Source organism: Melampsora larici-populina (assembly GCF_000204055.1).
Source record: "Melampsora larici-populina 98AG31 unplaced genomic scaffold MELLAscaffold_30, whole genome shotgun sequence".
NCBI lineage: Eukaryota > Fungi > Basidiomycota > Pucciniomycetes > Pucciniales > Melampsoraceae > Melampsora > Melampsora laricis-populina.
The window spans coordinates 198,528-213,845 of record NW_006768794.1 but is presented as its reverse complement, the minus strand read 5'-3'; the positions used below and the strand labels follow the sequence as shown (position 1 = coordinate 213,845).

The 15,318-nt window shown below is 43.0% G+C and overlaps 2 protein-coding genes across 2 annotated transcripts; both read left to right on the top strand.

Annotated features, from left to right (window-relative positions):
• Window positions 1-38: 38 nt before the first annotated feature.
• Window positions 39-907, top strand: MELLADRAFT_72413 (uncharacterized protein; the record flags this gene model as incomplete). Its single annotated transcript, XM_007412428.1, has 4 exons — window positions 39-80; window positions 153-177; window positions 249-435; window positions 516-907. The coding sequence occupies 4 exons, from the start codon at window positions 78-80 to the stop codon at window positions 562-564; spliced, it is 264 nt and encodes an 87-aa protein (XP_007412490.1).
• Window positions 908-7,599: 6,692 nt separating this feature from the next.
• MELLADRAFT_108525 (uncharacterized protein) lies at window positions 7,600-8,874 on the top strand (the record flags this gene model as incomplete). The annotated part of the gene is made up of 1 exon (XM_007412429.1): window positions 7,600-8,874. One exon carries the CDS (start codon window positions 7,600-7,602, stop codon window positions 8,872-8,874), a length of 1,275 nt encoding a protein of 424 aa, XP_007412491.1.
• Between the last annotated feature and the right edge of the window lie 6,444 nt (window positions 8,875-15,318).

Sequence of the window (15,318 nt, the reverse complement as noted above, 5' to 3'; positions counted from 1 at the left end):
TTTGGTTCATCGACTGATTCTGGGTTTTCGATGTGATCGATCGATTGACGAGAATTAGATTGGATCCCTTCATTATCATGGTAAAGTCAAACTAAACACTTCTCACAATTTATCACATATATACTCATCATGGTTCATTTGGATGCTTTCAGGGTAATTCGGATCGCCTCTTAGGAGGTCAGTCAACTTCCTGTTCTCCCTCTTTTCGGTCAACAAGCTAATACCGAACATCTTCATCAATCAAAAAGGCTTAATGCTCTTCGCTTCCGCTAGCATCTTCACTTATTATACCCTTTGGACTTTAGCAACACCTTTCTTTGAACCTGATTCAGCTATTCAAAAATACTTTCCTGATCGAGAATGGGCCGTAAGGATTCCGGCTGTGGCTTTGTTATTCTTTATGGCTGTTATTGCAGGTTTGGTATCTCTTGTTTTGTTAGTCCATAACTTTTCTTTCCATACTTTCGGGTTTGTTAGCTGATCCAGTGCTTTTTTACAATGATTTCATCTATTAGGATCAAACAAGCTCGAAAAGAACAGCAAAAGGATTCGAAAAGAACCTAGACATGCTCCAAATTTTCAGCAAGACCTAACATTAGAGATCAGCCAGGCACGCATGTACACATATATGTACGAATAGAAAATTCATTAGGAAGACATCATGATCCGAGCACAATCGAAGTGAAAAGAATAAACAAAGACAATTTCAGCCAGAAAAAGTTTTCCAGCTTCAATACTGTGATCTGACACGCGTTTATCGCTCGCAAAATAGTCAAATAGGCTTCCATCCTGAATGTTAGACACTTAATCTTACAAAAGAAGACTACTATTGACCTCAGTGGTAAAATTATCCCGAAGAAAGAATAGCTAGTTCTGGTGTTAAAAACACATCATTGTTAAACATGAGTATCATTGATTTCATGAGTCCATGTCTGTCTCATCTGTCTTTAAAATCAATCAACCCCCCTCAGCCTAGCCTCTTAACCCTTCTGCCCTTCCTGCTCATACAAGATCTAGTCTAACCTTGACTAGACTCACAATAGTCTCTGCAAACCTATGCACAGATTGAAGTGTTGTGCCCTACACTTCAGTCTTAAAATTATGTCATATCATGACTTTGAATGCACTCAGGTCTCCCACCACGTGGGGACAAAGGTCCTTTTGAATTCATGCTTGGGATCATCCCTGTTCACAATCTGCATTGGGTGACATTACTGCCAAGGGCCCACAGAAGACCACACTCAGTGTGTACATAAATGGTTTTCATCAACTATAAATAAATAGATGGTAGGACATCTACATATTGGCAAAGAACCACATAGTCAAATTCCACACACTGATCAAATGTTTGTGTTTGAGATGAGAGTTTCTTGGTCAACATTGATGATAATAGGGGTACACAAACATGAAAACCCGACCTAAAAACCCATGGACAAAACCCATGACAACCTGATTGTTTTTTGGGTTTTGTCCATGGGTTTTCTGCTTTCCTGTTGGACAAAACCCAAAAAACAATTGGGCTGTCATGGGTTTTGTCCATGGGTTTTTAGGTTGGGTTTTCATGTTTGTGTACCCCTAATGTGAAGCAGAAGTGTCTACTATGATTATAGTAAGATGAGATCATGATATAGGCATTCTTGTAGCTTGGATCAAGGGTCTAGTGAAGGGTTCCTTGGTGATAGAATAAGATTGTAACATGAGAATGTCAAATCCCTGACTCTGTAAGTCTCAGGTAGAGTGTGATCTCACTACTAGCATACAAGCATAAATCCTGTTATGGGCTCATAACACTCCCATCACCAGATGTGGGACTGGTCCCAAATGTTGAGACTTTGGTCAACAAAAGAATAACTTCAGATGGATAAATAACACCATAGGCTAGGTACCTGAGGCCTTAGTACAACATCATTTATGATGATGACCGTACCACATTCAACAGCCGAGCCTGTTATCAAGACATTGCCCAACTTTCTGATTTCCAATTGCCTTTTGGAGAGGAGGAGATCACCGCGGCAATTGTGGGACAAGGAAACAACCCTGAGCAAAATTGACAAACTTCAAGCAAAATCATGCCCAATCAAGACATGTACGACTGTCACGGATCATTGAACAAATCCCGTTTTTACACATTTTTAGTCATTATGTTGTGTGCTCAATTATTGTCTACCCCTTTTCTTGTCAAACCAAACACGTGTGATGTCCCCCATGATAACAAAATGAAAATGAATTACCAATTTGTGTATAATCCTGTCTACCTGGCCAAAACTCAGAGTACTGGAAGGGCTGTGAAATTTTGTAGCTGCTACTATCTGCTATGTAATCATTTCTGGACACACAGATGTTGGATTTGTCCAACCGTGAGACCTGATTGTACAATGCACACAGACCCAGCAATACAAACACAACCGTATCAGTGGTCACCCAACTCGCTGCAAATGGGCTTTTGTGGACACACTTGGGATCAAGTTGAGCTAATGGAGAGAGCTAATGGCACCCGGTTGTGCTGATGATTGCAGAGAAACAAACTCGCCACAAGTCTTGATGTACATAGTCAACCAGAACTTTGGCCAAATTGGCTTATTCTTCATGTGCTCAGTTCCCTGACAAGATATGCAAGTGATAAGGCAGAAGTTCGAAATCCTTGCTAGTCTTGTATGTCTCTATTCTGGCCGCATATATCTGAGCCTAAGGGTATACACGGCTGATTGATTGTACACCTCAAATGGGCTCGCATGGATCATGATCCATCACGGAATCAACCAGCAATATTATGATGATGTAGGGCTCATGATAAGGTGTTCTTGAGATCAGCAGGCTTTGAAGAAAATCAATTGTGAAAATCATCTCGAGAATCAAACAGATAGGACGCACAAGCCTGTTGGAGGACACCTGGATTTTATAAGGGGCATTTCTACTTCAATAGAATGGTGAAAATGATTGGATAGAAAGAGTGAACTTCAATTCCTCCACTATGTACCGTGTATGTCATGAGGTGTCTGCATTGTCAATGACCTATTGGAATGGCATGGTCTGTTTTGGCTGGTATTGTTTGAAGTCAGCAGTACAAATTCCCAGTGGAGAAATCTGTGTGTCATAAAGTAGCCAATTTGTAGTGGGTAGCAGTAGCCGCTACAAAATTTCACAGCCCTTTGGTTACTCCCCCAAAACTGGCTTTCTGGGCTCCCAAATCGGATGTGGTGGTTCATGCCGCACCCTGCAACCGCACCTTGAGTGCCTTGTGTGCCCTGACCCGGCCTCGTTGTGTGCCTCCAAAATCTTAGATGGGCCACCACCAGGTCGCTTTGATATGATCTGATAAGCAACTCTGGGCCGCGGTACGGCGGTAGCTGCAGGCGGTCGACAAACTGCATTTCCAAGGTCTACCCTCAGGCTGCCCATGCGTGCAGAGGGATGGGCGGCCTGATAACGGCCACAGATGATGGCCGGCAGGCAGTCCGTACCCTCGGGTAGTGTACTCAAAACAGAAGCCACTGAGGTGCCTAAGTAGGGATTTTAGGTACGTAGCCTGTTCCAGTCCCAAATGTTGATCATCAAAAGAAAAAAAATCAGAAAATGCTTCAGATGACCTTGAGAAAATATAGAAAGATTGAGAGCATCCACAGTGGCATGTCCCAAACCAGGTCTATTGCCAAATATACCAATAGGGCCCCAGATTTGTGCTATACTATCAGCTTGAGTCTAAAGAAAGCAAGCAACTCGAGACTGAAAACAGTTTTACTTACAGTTCTTGAATTGTAGAAGTTTTTAAATCTGTTGGCTTTGTTACAACCCAGTATCCAGATACTGCTGTTGAGATAAATTCGAGCCGGGAGGTCAGCTTCTAGATGATATCCTTTATAGAAGGCAGAACCAAAAGGTACTCACTGAATAAGAATCAATTTATTCAAGGTCTTCTAAAGATGGATACCTGAGTATTCCTATCTTAGGGTGGTCTAAATTCTACCGTATATTAGAAAACGTTGGAGTATAACTCTTAGTTATTCTAATATGCAGATCTGAGAACAATATTCGACAAATTCGTAGGACAAGGAGTTGATCTGTTACTGATGGTCGTCACTCTTGGAAATCAAAGGTTAAGGATATAAAATCAATCCAAAGGTTTTAGGAAAAAACCACGATGTCAGATAAAGTAGAATGTAGTAGCTATGATGGCTTGTTCGTTCTAGGTTATGAGTAATCGGCTGGTGGTATTTGAAATAAAAGCTTTGTAAAAGGTTTTAAAACTTTGACTTGATGGTAAGAGTTTTTGTGATGAGTATAAGATGAAGATTCGTTCTATCTGTCAGACAGGTAGGATATTTATACCAAATTACTTACGCTATTAGTCAGATTAGCGTATGATTCCAGTTGGCTGGCTCGGTCAGGGTTCAGGTAGTTCCTGGACTGGGTCAACTCGAAGGTTTTGTCATCGAACTGTTTCCTTAGTAGGGTTCATTATTTTGAACCCTGCCTGGTTGGGTTTTAACGTGGGTAGGGTTTTCATTTAGACCCTGCCTGGTTGTTTTAATTAAGATCCTGTTTTAGTTATTGACCTTGTTTAGACAAGGGTTCTTGGTTACTATTGTTTCACTCTTGATACTCGAGTGTGAGTTGTAAAAGGCTTTTTTTATGTTTCAATATTGAAAAAGCTTGAATTAATAAAATAATGTAATAATGTCTTTGTCTATCTAAGGAGTAAGTACGTATACTCTCTAGGTTGACATATACACCATGTCAGTATCCTTGTAGCACGTTGACGTGCACACACGGAGAGTTTTGAAAAAAAAACAGAAAGCTGTTTGGTAGGCTTTAGACTGAGATCGGTGCCGAGCACCCTTTGTGAATGACAATTTGACAAAAGAATTTGTGGGATCCTTTGTCAGCAGTTGGGGTCAACTGAGTGCCAACGTCCCAGTTGACAAAGGGAAGACATGCCTATTGTGGAGACCTCTTTAATGGGTCTTTCAAGTATGTATTGAAAGTATTTGGTGTGTGCACATCGACGTGCTACACGGATACGGACACGGTGATAGTGATGGTTTATCACTAAATGTATTTGGGGCTGACTCCAAATTATAACCCTTGGTTTGTCAAATTTGACAACAGTAGCACTGCAGAAAGCCCCAAATTGCCTCACTTGCCAACCACATACTTCAAAAATGTAAAGAAACACATACTACACCTCAAGGTGTGTGGGCTGTACCAATATTTGGAGCCTTCACATTGAAACCCAAGTTGTCTAGGGCCCCACTAAACTGGATTTGGTTGATTTGGGGCCTTGTTTTGGGGCCTTGTTTTGGGGCCTTACCACTATGAATGCTTCAAGTTCCCTCATTTGCTTCTACCCATATAGTTATCTCCTTGAAATATTGGTTTTGAGGGTTCTACTCTTGAGCTCAAAAACAAAGTTTGGTTTGACAGGGGGAGTGAGGTACAGAGTAGTCTGTAGCTCTAACCTAACAAAGTCCCTTTGGGCAAGCCTGCAAGAGAGGTACTTATGAGTTATCCAATAAACTTGGTGTGTGAGAAAGAAACTTGTGACTGGGGAGTTTTTCAATCCGGCATGACTTTTCAACTTACAAATGAACAGTCTTTGGACTAAAGAAAGGTCCTATGCACCTGCTCAGCCTATAAATACTGGCTCTTTGGAATCTCTCTCTTGGTTTCAGGGCAGCACTACAGAAAGAGTTGAAAAATGTGTTTACATGTAACATTTCAGCTTGCCTGGTGTGATCTTTTGACAGGTTTGGCAGCTTTCTCAGGGATTTTGGTTTTTATGCAAACTTCAGCCTTGCATTGCTATGCAATCATTGCATCAAATACACAGTTAGATACATGGATGTAAGCAGGTTTAGCGGGCGCACAGCACCCTTCTTTGGTCTGAAGAATGTTTATTCAAAGGTTATGAACTTATGGCGGGTTGAAACACTCCCCAGCAAAAAGTTTCTTGCTCATGCCAAAGTTTGTGGATAACTGCAGGAATACATCAGTTTGAAACCCAATTGAAGAGAGTTGTGGTGACTGGGTCCACAACCTTCTTCAATCATGGGTTTTGTTTGCCTTAGGTTTGCTGGTTGCCCTTGAGTCAGCATGTCCTGAAGTCTATCTCCTCAAGTTCATTTGGCTTGACTTTCTTTTCTTACTCAGATATCACCCTTTCCAACCCCCAAATTTGTTGGCCAAATCCAGCAACACTGATAATATACCACAACTATGATTTCATACCTTCTTTGTTTTTGAATGTCACTATGTACTCCCAAGCAAGAGTGCATTAAATATATTGAATGAGGTTTATTTACTGCATATAGGTGCAAGGCTGAAAAGGAATGCTGAGGAATGCTGTGCATGCTGAGGCATAAAGAAAAGTGATCATGATCCATAGGGTGACTGATGGGGAAGGATCTTTGTTAAGCGTGGAGTTTGACCCACAGAAACAAAATCCTCTCACATATTCAACCAGAAAGAGAGGAGCCCGGTTTAAGACGCTGACAAGAAGCCGGTTGGTGCTGGGGTGGTTTATAGGGTCTCCAGCCGCAGTGAATTGGTTCAAGCAGTGGCCCAGGAGACCTCAAGCACCTCACATGCCTTCTTTCCAGATCTGTGACTGTGGTCCTACTGAAGGTGCGTTAGACAACATCACAGTCTCCATCGCTTCTTTTGCCAAATCCGCTGAAATGTTGGCTTTTCTCACCTTCTTAACTTTTCCTTAGCAAGCTGGCGACGTGAGGAAAGTCAACCACTCCATTTTTAGCGACATGAAGTCACTATCCACAATACATATATTTGCTCGTTTGGTTCACCAAGAAATGCCACGCAAAAGACATGGCGGATTGAGCTCTTCGCATTATCCGATTTTTCCTCGAATAGTTCTCCCCATTGGATCTGAGTGCGTTCTGACAAGTCGGAAGTACTATCATGGTTATGTGACGGTAACTCCGCCATTGTGACAAACAAACAATGAGACCATGTTCAAGAACCGGCTGCGAGCCAATGTTTTTTCGGGAAGAGAATAAATAGACGGGTCAACTATGTTGGGACGGGGACATCAGTTTAACGAAATCATAGTCAAACTTAAGGTAATGCCTGTTGATTGTTGTGACTCAAACGTTTCGTCGCCGGCCTGATAAGTTTCTGCGCGTCCGTGGTGCAAGTGAGGTGTCAGTGAAACCATTTATGGAAGACCCAACTCCAGCACCAACGAAGTTGTTCGAAAATGATTGTTTCTCGGTCCAACTCAACCAGCTCGAATGACTTCAATATGAGAGAAGGATCCATCGTCTGGCCCTGCATTGTATCTTTCTTTTTATCCTTCGCTTTCGTTCATATTTATCTTACTCGAGATTTCGACTTCCTTTTGGCATCTACACAAAACAATCGCTTCGTCAAACTTTCATCTTCAATCCTGTCCAACATCATTTTATTGACCTGACTTCTCTCGATCCGTCCTGTCGAGTCTGGTACCTCTAATTTATCTTCAGTTTATCGCAAGATTATCGAATGAAGATAACTTAACTTGAGATAATCACATTCATTGACTGTCCTACGTTCTTTATCAACTATATATCATTTCCACTCAACACAGAAGGCTCAGAAAAGGAGATGGTGATTCTTTGGAGTATCTTGATCTTCCCAATTCTAGTCTCTGCTGGGCAGATACCTCGAAGCGCAATATCTCAGAAATTCACGTCTGCCACAGTCCTCCAACATCCATTGCTCCACCGCCGGATGGCGATGCAAGCCGCTCACAATGCCATACTCATTGAGGATAGCGCAGGGGGACTCAATCAAGCAGCCAAAGTATCAGGGCTTGTCAGAGATGGTGCTGATATCGCAACTCTTGGGGGAAAACCTTTGGAAAACGCTCAAGCCAACGTCGATATAATTAATCCTTCGCTCAAAACATCACATATCCCGGATACAACTCATTTAGATATCCAACACGCTGCCAAAAACCCGATAGGCGATGGAAAGCATGTTCAAGGAGATCAAGCATCATCACTTAACTCGGTCAAGACACCTGAAAAAGTTACAAAAGGTGGTGAACCTTCAACGGCTCAACTGGCGCAAGGAGACAGCCCGAAATCAGATGCCCCTTTCACCACAATTCAGGCCTCACAATATTCCAGATCTCCATCTCCTTCGACTTCTTCGGGACAACTTGAAGAAGGTTCGACTGACCCATGTCTCTTGAGGCGGTATCGTAGAAAGCGTGGCATTCCGCCTTGTATACTTGGAATGTCATACCCTCCACCTGATGTTCCAAATCATCCAGCCAAATTTCCCGAGAATGGACAACATGCTCGGCTCGATGAACCACCAATGGTCAAACCGACTCTCCGTTCAAAGCTCTCCACCTTCGCTCGTACTCCTCCAACCGTTTCGATCAAAAACAGCGCCAAGAAAGTTGGAAAACATTCTGCGGGGCTATTCAAGAGTGCCGTTGGTTTAACAGCAGCTACATTTTATTTAGCTGCTAAGCCCTTTATCATCGGGGGGAAATGGGTCGGATGGGCCATTGGAAGAACCGCAAAAGCTACTATAGTGGTCACAGGAAAAGGTTTAAGGCTATTTTACAAGGGCGCCAAGACTTCTGGTGCAGCAACCGCAACAGGTGTTGTAAAGACAGCTAAATTTGGAGTGAAAGCTGCAAAGGTTGGTGCAAAGGCTGTTGCAAGTGTTGGAATATTGACGGCCATGGGAGTTTTGGGTGGTGTTCGGCTAGTGGGGAAAGGGGTAATTGGCGTTATGAAATTGCTTGCACGAATAGCAAAGATGACACTTAGAGGGACTGGACATCTATTGGCCAAAACTGGGGAGGGACTAGGGAAAGCTGGCCATAAATTGAAAAACATTCAACGGCTAAGATTGGCGTGAAAATGTGAGTAGAATTGCATGAACGCTTTGCATTTGACAGAATACTTTAACTAATAAAATGTCTGGATCCTACCTAGAAGCCAAAAGAAAACCACATATATCAGTTGAACGGCGGACATTTTTTGAATTTTTCAAATCATTGATCATGTAGACTCTTAATAGGAGTTGATAAAATATGTACACTTTCAAGGCTTGAACTGCCACAAAAGGACAATTCGATTTCCAATCATTTCCTCTCACCAAGGTTGTTTCTGGAAATCAAATCTCAATTTATCTCAATGAGTTTCTCAACTGTTGTTATCATTTTTACCATTTGTTTTCAAAGAAATTATTACCCTATGTCTCATAGGGATTTGTTTTTGTCATATGCTTCCGAAATTCTGGTGTATACATGACCATCATAACTTTCCTAGACATCTGAGATTTTGAGCCTTTTTCTCCAGAACTCTGAGCCATGCTGATACACTTTTGGTTCATGAGCCTGAGGCTCAAGGGGGTAAAAAAGGTGATAGAAATTTGATCCACAAGATTGTCCAACAATGCCGTCTTAGCAGACATCTCGCCACAGGTCAAAGGGTCTGATTCAGTAAGTCCTCATTGACATCAGCACTGCCTTTTTTTTTTTTTTTTTTTTTTTTTTTTTTTTTTTTTTTTTTTTTTTTTTTAAAGTGCTTTTTGGCTTTAATTGCATATAACACTATCTAAACTATAAAATACAGGAATAGTACACCTTAAAAGAGCGGCCATCTAATTGAAAACATAGTATGAGTGACAATGAGATAGGATGACATCTTTGAATCTTAGCTTAAAGCTTTATTTTCCTTTTTTTTTTTTTTAAATCCATCTTTAGGCATTTAGCCCACCCGCAGGAAAGCGATGGACCTCTACCAACTAACCCCATTGAACTAGGTGAAAGAAGATAGAGTCATTAGACTCAAGAAACTTCTTGCGTACCCCCTTTTTAGGGAAGCTGACCAAGTGAGTGTTTAGAGCTAGAAAAAGAGCCTTAACGACATGTGTCTCAACAACCTATGAATCCAGGGCGGTACTTGGAGGTTGAAGAACCCTTAAAGGGATTGAACAAAGTCGGTATGTATTGACTAGTATTTTAGAGTTTACCAAGACTGGTTCGAAAAGTGTCTCAAATGCCTATGGACCCAAGACAATACTTGGAGGCATTCGAACCCTCGGGGGATTGAACAAATTTCTGATACGTATTTGAGGCGGTTACAGTCAAAAGACTGGTTGATGAAAATGTCTCAACGGTTCCAAAAAGAATCCGCCGAACCCTTCAAGGGATTGAACATATTTCTAGGAAAAGCGTGCTGAGAAGTAAAAGAGTGTCATCCTTCTGTAGCCAGCCCATATTTCTGCCTCGTGATCGTCTTTTTGGGGTTTATATCCTGTGAGTAGTTATGGAAATGAATAAAACGTTCTGTGTTGAAAATGAAAGCACTCAGTAAAGGGAAAGCTTTGGGATGGTCCAACAATTTGTTGGCGTTGTTCCAATTAACCTTGATCTTTTCCTTCTTCAGTTGGCCTCTGAAAAGTTTTCGAGCTCGGCTATATCGTCTGCAATATAAGAGGAAATGTTCAGTAGGTTCATTAAGGTGACAATGTGGGCATAACGGTGAGTCAGAAAGATGTCTTTTGAAGAGGTGCGCGTTAAGAGGGCTATGTTTAGCCCTCAGTTGGACAATAGCCGCCGCCCCACCCTTATCTAACTTTAGCAGGCTGTTGGAGATATCCTCCGGCTTTGACCTGAAGGCGTTCTTCCCTGGTTTGAACACGATGTGTTTAATGTTGAGATGTTCCTTGATTCGTCTCTTAGCGCTCCCTAAACTGGATGGAATGATAGTTCCGGTCGTTTCTGCAGTCGCCGCTTCCTTGGCTAATTCGTCTGCTCTCTCGTTGAGCTCTACGCCTGTATGACCTGGGGTCCAATAAAAGCGAACTTCAGAGTCGGTGGGTAAGCATCTCAGGTTAGCTCTTATTTTGATGACAAGATGTTGTCCTGAGGATTGCCTCGGGGCATCATGGATCAGTCTCAGCACTCCTTGGTTGTCGCTGAAGATTGCTAGGCCTGTCAGTGGAGGTCTCTGTCTTCTAAAAGCCTCTATAGCTAATTCCGTGGCTTGTACTATGCCTAGGAGTTCCGCCTCATGGTTGGAAAAAATTTCTTCAAACTTGATCCTGAGGGTCTTGTTCGTCAATTTAGTTACCGCTGCTGCACCGCCGCCTTCGTCGCTTACAGACCCATCTGTAAATATGACTAGCGCATTACGTCTTTCTTCTTCTTCCACTTGACTCGGTACAAGCTCCGTGGCTTTGTCTTTCGATTTGTCTAAATTGAACAGTTGTCCTAAGTTAGTCGACCAAGGTACTAGCGAATGTCCGAAGATGGTTTCCAGCTTCTCCGCGGCAAGCTTGCGAAAATTTAGGGACTCTAACACATCTTGGATAGGGCCTTTATGCCTTGTCGAAGTTGAGGCGAGTTCGTGGCGAATGAATAGTAATGAGGGATGATTATCCGGGGCAGTTAGCCTCTTTATCAGGAAGTTGTGATGACGTCTCGTTGCTATAGTAGTAAAGGGAGTCATATATGCATCATGATTAAGTAATTCCGACGAAGTGCCCTTAAAAGCACCTAACATGATCCTAAGAGCCGAGTTTTGGATTTGGGAAAGGACTTTTTGTGCTTTACCATGGGATTTACCCGTCAACCAGACTATACTACCATAGAGCACCCTTGGCAATAGGATTGCCATTGTGAGCTTCCTTATCTCACCCGGTGAAAGCCCCGAGTAGCACTTATTTAGTCGTTGAAGTTGGAGGATTGTGAACTCTCCTGTTTTCTTGACGTACTTAAGATGATCGCTGAAGAGTAATTTCATGTCAAACCAGACCCCGAGCCATTTCACCTTCAGCTCCGGTTTAAGTAGAGCATCACCAAATTGGAAGTCTGGTAGGTCCTTGATGCGTTTGTTTGTAAAGTGAATTAGCTGAGCCTTTTTCCTATCGAAAATTGCGCCGTGGGTCTCTGCCCATCTCAAGGAGTGTGATGCTATCCGTCGGAGGTTAACCATGTTGGTTTCGAGGGATTTAGATGCTACAACATGCACTACGTCGTCAATGAAACCAATTGAGAACTCTTGTGAAGCTGGGTCTAATTTGCCTTTGCTTAGCAAAGCTGAGTTGTAAATAACGTATAGAATAACCGATAGGGGGGACCCCTGAGGAAGACCGTTTTCGATGTTGAACTTCTCAGATAGGAAATCCTGAAGCCGTAGGTTGGTAGATCTTTCTGTTAGGAAGCCCTGAATCATCCTGACTAAGTAAGCGGGGCACTTGTGCTTTGTGAGCGTGTGAATAAGACGTTCTCGGTGTACCGAAGGATATGCGGATTTAACATCGAGGAAAAGGGCCGTGACAATTTCATTTTCTCTCCACTTGCTTTTAATCCATGATGTGAGTATAAGTAGTGCGTCTTCAGTGGACCGTTGTCTTCTACCTCCCATATGTCCTATTGCTAGCTTATTTCTGGTCTCAGCCCAGAAGGTGATTCTACTGGTGATGACTTTCTCAAGGATTTTGCTTAAACAACTCAGTAGGGCTATAGGCCTGTAAGAATTTGGTACCGAGTACGATTCCTTCCCATTCTTCCGAATGATTATCGTTACCGCGGATCTCCAGGCATCTGGAAAGTAACCTAATCTGAAACATGCGTTAAAAAGTTGGCAGAGATCGTTTTTGATAGCCGGTAGGGCTCCTTTGATGAGTTTGTTTGAGATGGAGTCGCCACCATTAGCCTTGCGGTTAGGGAGATTGTCGACAATCCTAGTGAGTTCGTCCGGTTTGAGCTCCGGGAATATGAGTTGATTCGATGAAATTTGGGGTTGAGGGATGTCCGAGAGGTCTGCTTCAATGTGAGCTACTGAAGTGCCGTAGTACAGAAGTCGAGCTTGTTCTTCCTTGCTAGTAGCAATGGATCCGTCTTGTTTCTTCAGGGGAGCAATCTCGCCCGTGGACTTAGGTTTGACATACTTGAAGGCTTTGAAAGAATCATTACCAGAGCAGTTAGCGAGGAAAGTCTTCCAGTGTCTTGTTTTGGTGATAGAGACCTGTTCTCGGAAGAAGCTCTGCCAGTCGTCAAAGCATTTACGTGCTTCAGGGGTCTTAGACTTGAGCCACCACCTTCTTGCTCGATTCCGATTTTTGAGGATTGGATTTAAGGTGTCCTTGTCCCACCAGCTTTTATATTTGTTGATGTTGGTCTTGACTTTCTTCCCTTGCTTTTGAGCTGATTCAAGCAAGATGGCTGATAGAGACGTGATGGCTTCATTAACGTCAGTAGGGTTATTAAAAGCTGGTGGGAGACGGTTGAGTTGACTCGTTATTGTGCTACAGAGGAGAGAAAAATTGATGTTAGCCATGTTCAAAGCAATATGCGATGCTATAGGAGGTATTAGAGAGAGGTCGATAAAGGTCTCAATTGGGAAATGGTCTGAGGCTAGAGCTTGGGTTAGTACTTTACAGCTCAAAACCTTCTCCGCGAGGTTCCAGCTAGCCCATATCAGATTGATAGTGGTTGGTTGTGTGCCCGTGGAAAAACGGGTTGCTAAGCCTCTTGGGGATACAAGTTTGAAGCCCTTTGAACCAAGTAGTTGGATCAATTTCTTGGCCTGGGGGTCAGACGGGGGATAATCCGGTGGATTCCAAGAAGAGTGATGTAAGTTCGAATCGGTGGTAATGGCGGTTGGAATCTGGCGGATATGATTGTGTTTTAGCCAGTGTTCTAGGGTAATTAGTCCTCTAAGGGACCCCGGAGGGTTATACCAGGATATGATGCGTAGTTTTGTTAGGTCTGAGGATGGATCTTTGATGTCGATGCCGAGGAGGATGTCCGAACTGCTCGGCAGGATGGTGATTTGAGATGAATGGATCAGTTTTGAGATGTAAATACAAACTCTGGGTCTGTCTGTCCAAGCCGTTGGGTGATAATCATAGGCTGAGATGCATTGCCAAGCCTCATGGTGTGGGAACAATAGGGAGTAACTATTGAACCAAGGTTCTTGGAGGGAGAGGATCGTGTATTGTGTGTAGGTGAGTGCTTCGTGTGTGTGTTGCATAGAGTTGTGGCAATTGAAATGTAGGATGGAAAAATTGTTGAGGGAAAGGGGAATATCTGACATTGAGCTATCAACTTCGTCCGCTTCTTCTTCATTTTCAGGAAATTGAGGGGAGGTTGGTCTGTTGGATGATCGATAGTTGTCCTTATAACTCATCTTTGGTTAGTAGGTGTGGCGTAATCTTGTGTTGTGTGTTACGTAATGGGCATTGTAAGCTTTTGGGGGAGTGGTTGTATTTGGAAGTGAATCTATCAATCGTGTCTTTAGACCTGTGGCTGTCAAAATCGTAGCATCTGGCACAAACTTGATCTGAGTCGTTGTTTGCACATTCACGAGTGCTGTGGGCATCACCGCATTTGGCACAATTTGGCTGATTATTGCAGGAGGTATGGGTGTGGTACAGATCTAAGCAATTAAAACACATAGTAGGACCCTGTTCATATCTTTTACTTTTAACCCTGCGACAGTCAACATATAATCCACCTTTTTCAATCTTTTGAGCGAGTTCTTTGTCTAGCAGGTTTAGAACTATGGTCCCATGTTTTTTCTTCGTGTCTAAAGGGTTTTTGATCCATCTAACTGAATGAATGGATTCCAGTGGTATATCGTTTTCTGAACTGAGTATCTTTGGAAAATTCACGTCGTTCACATCAACCTCGGCCGGGACAAAGTTGAACAAGATTGGGTACCTAGTTTGAGTAGTTTCGAATTCCTTATGTGCTAGCTTTGTCCAGATGTGTTTATTCTCTAAGAGCCAGTTTTTCATGAGTCGATTATCCATGTTCATGAGCACGTCGCCGGATTTGAGGACCTCTGCGCCTCGTACTCGTACTGGGGTGTCGTTAACTTTAGCGTCTAGTGACGTGAGTGCCGAGTTGATACTCCGTACTATTTCTGAGTGCCTCATGCCTTTGAAGGGTTCTAAGCCGGGGGTTTTATGTATAATGAGGGTGGCCGCTCTAAACTTGTTAATTTCAGCGTTTTTTGGGGGAGGTTTTGGGGCGGTTTCCGTTTGGCGTTTTGGGTAGGGATTCGTCCAGGCTTTCGGTTTGACGGTTGGGCGACCAATGCCCACAGGTTGATCTGCTTGATGGTGATTGCTCGTACCAGATGGTAAAGGAGTGGTCCTGTTTTGATTGGCTTCCAGTTTGTCGATCTTATCGTTGAGCTTTTGGATAGTCTCCATGAACATCGATAACATTTGAATGACCGTGCGTAGTAGAGTGTCGTTTGAGCCTGAATTGGTGTTAGCTAAGGAGGTGAGAACGTCTTCCATAGCTTCCGGGTCCACTTGTCTTTGATTCGGTCGGGGGTT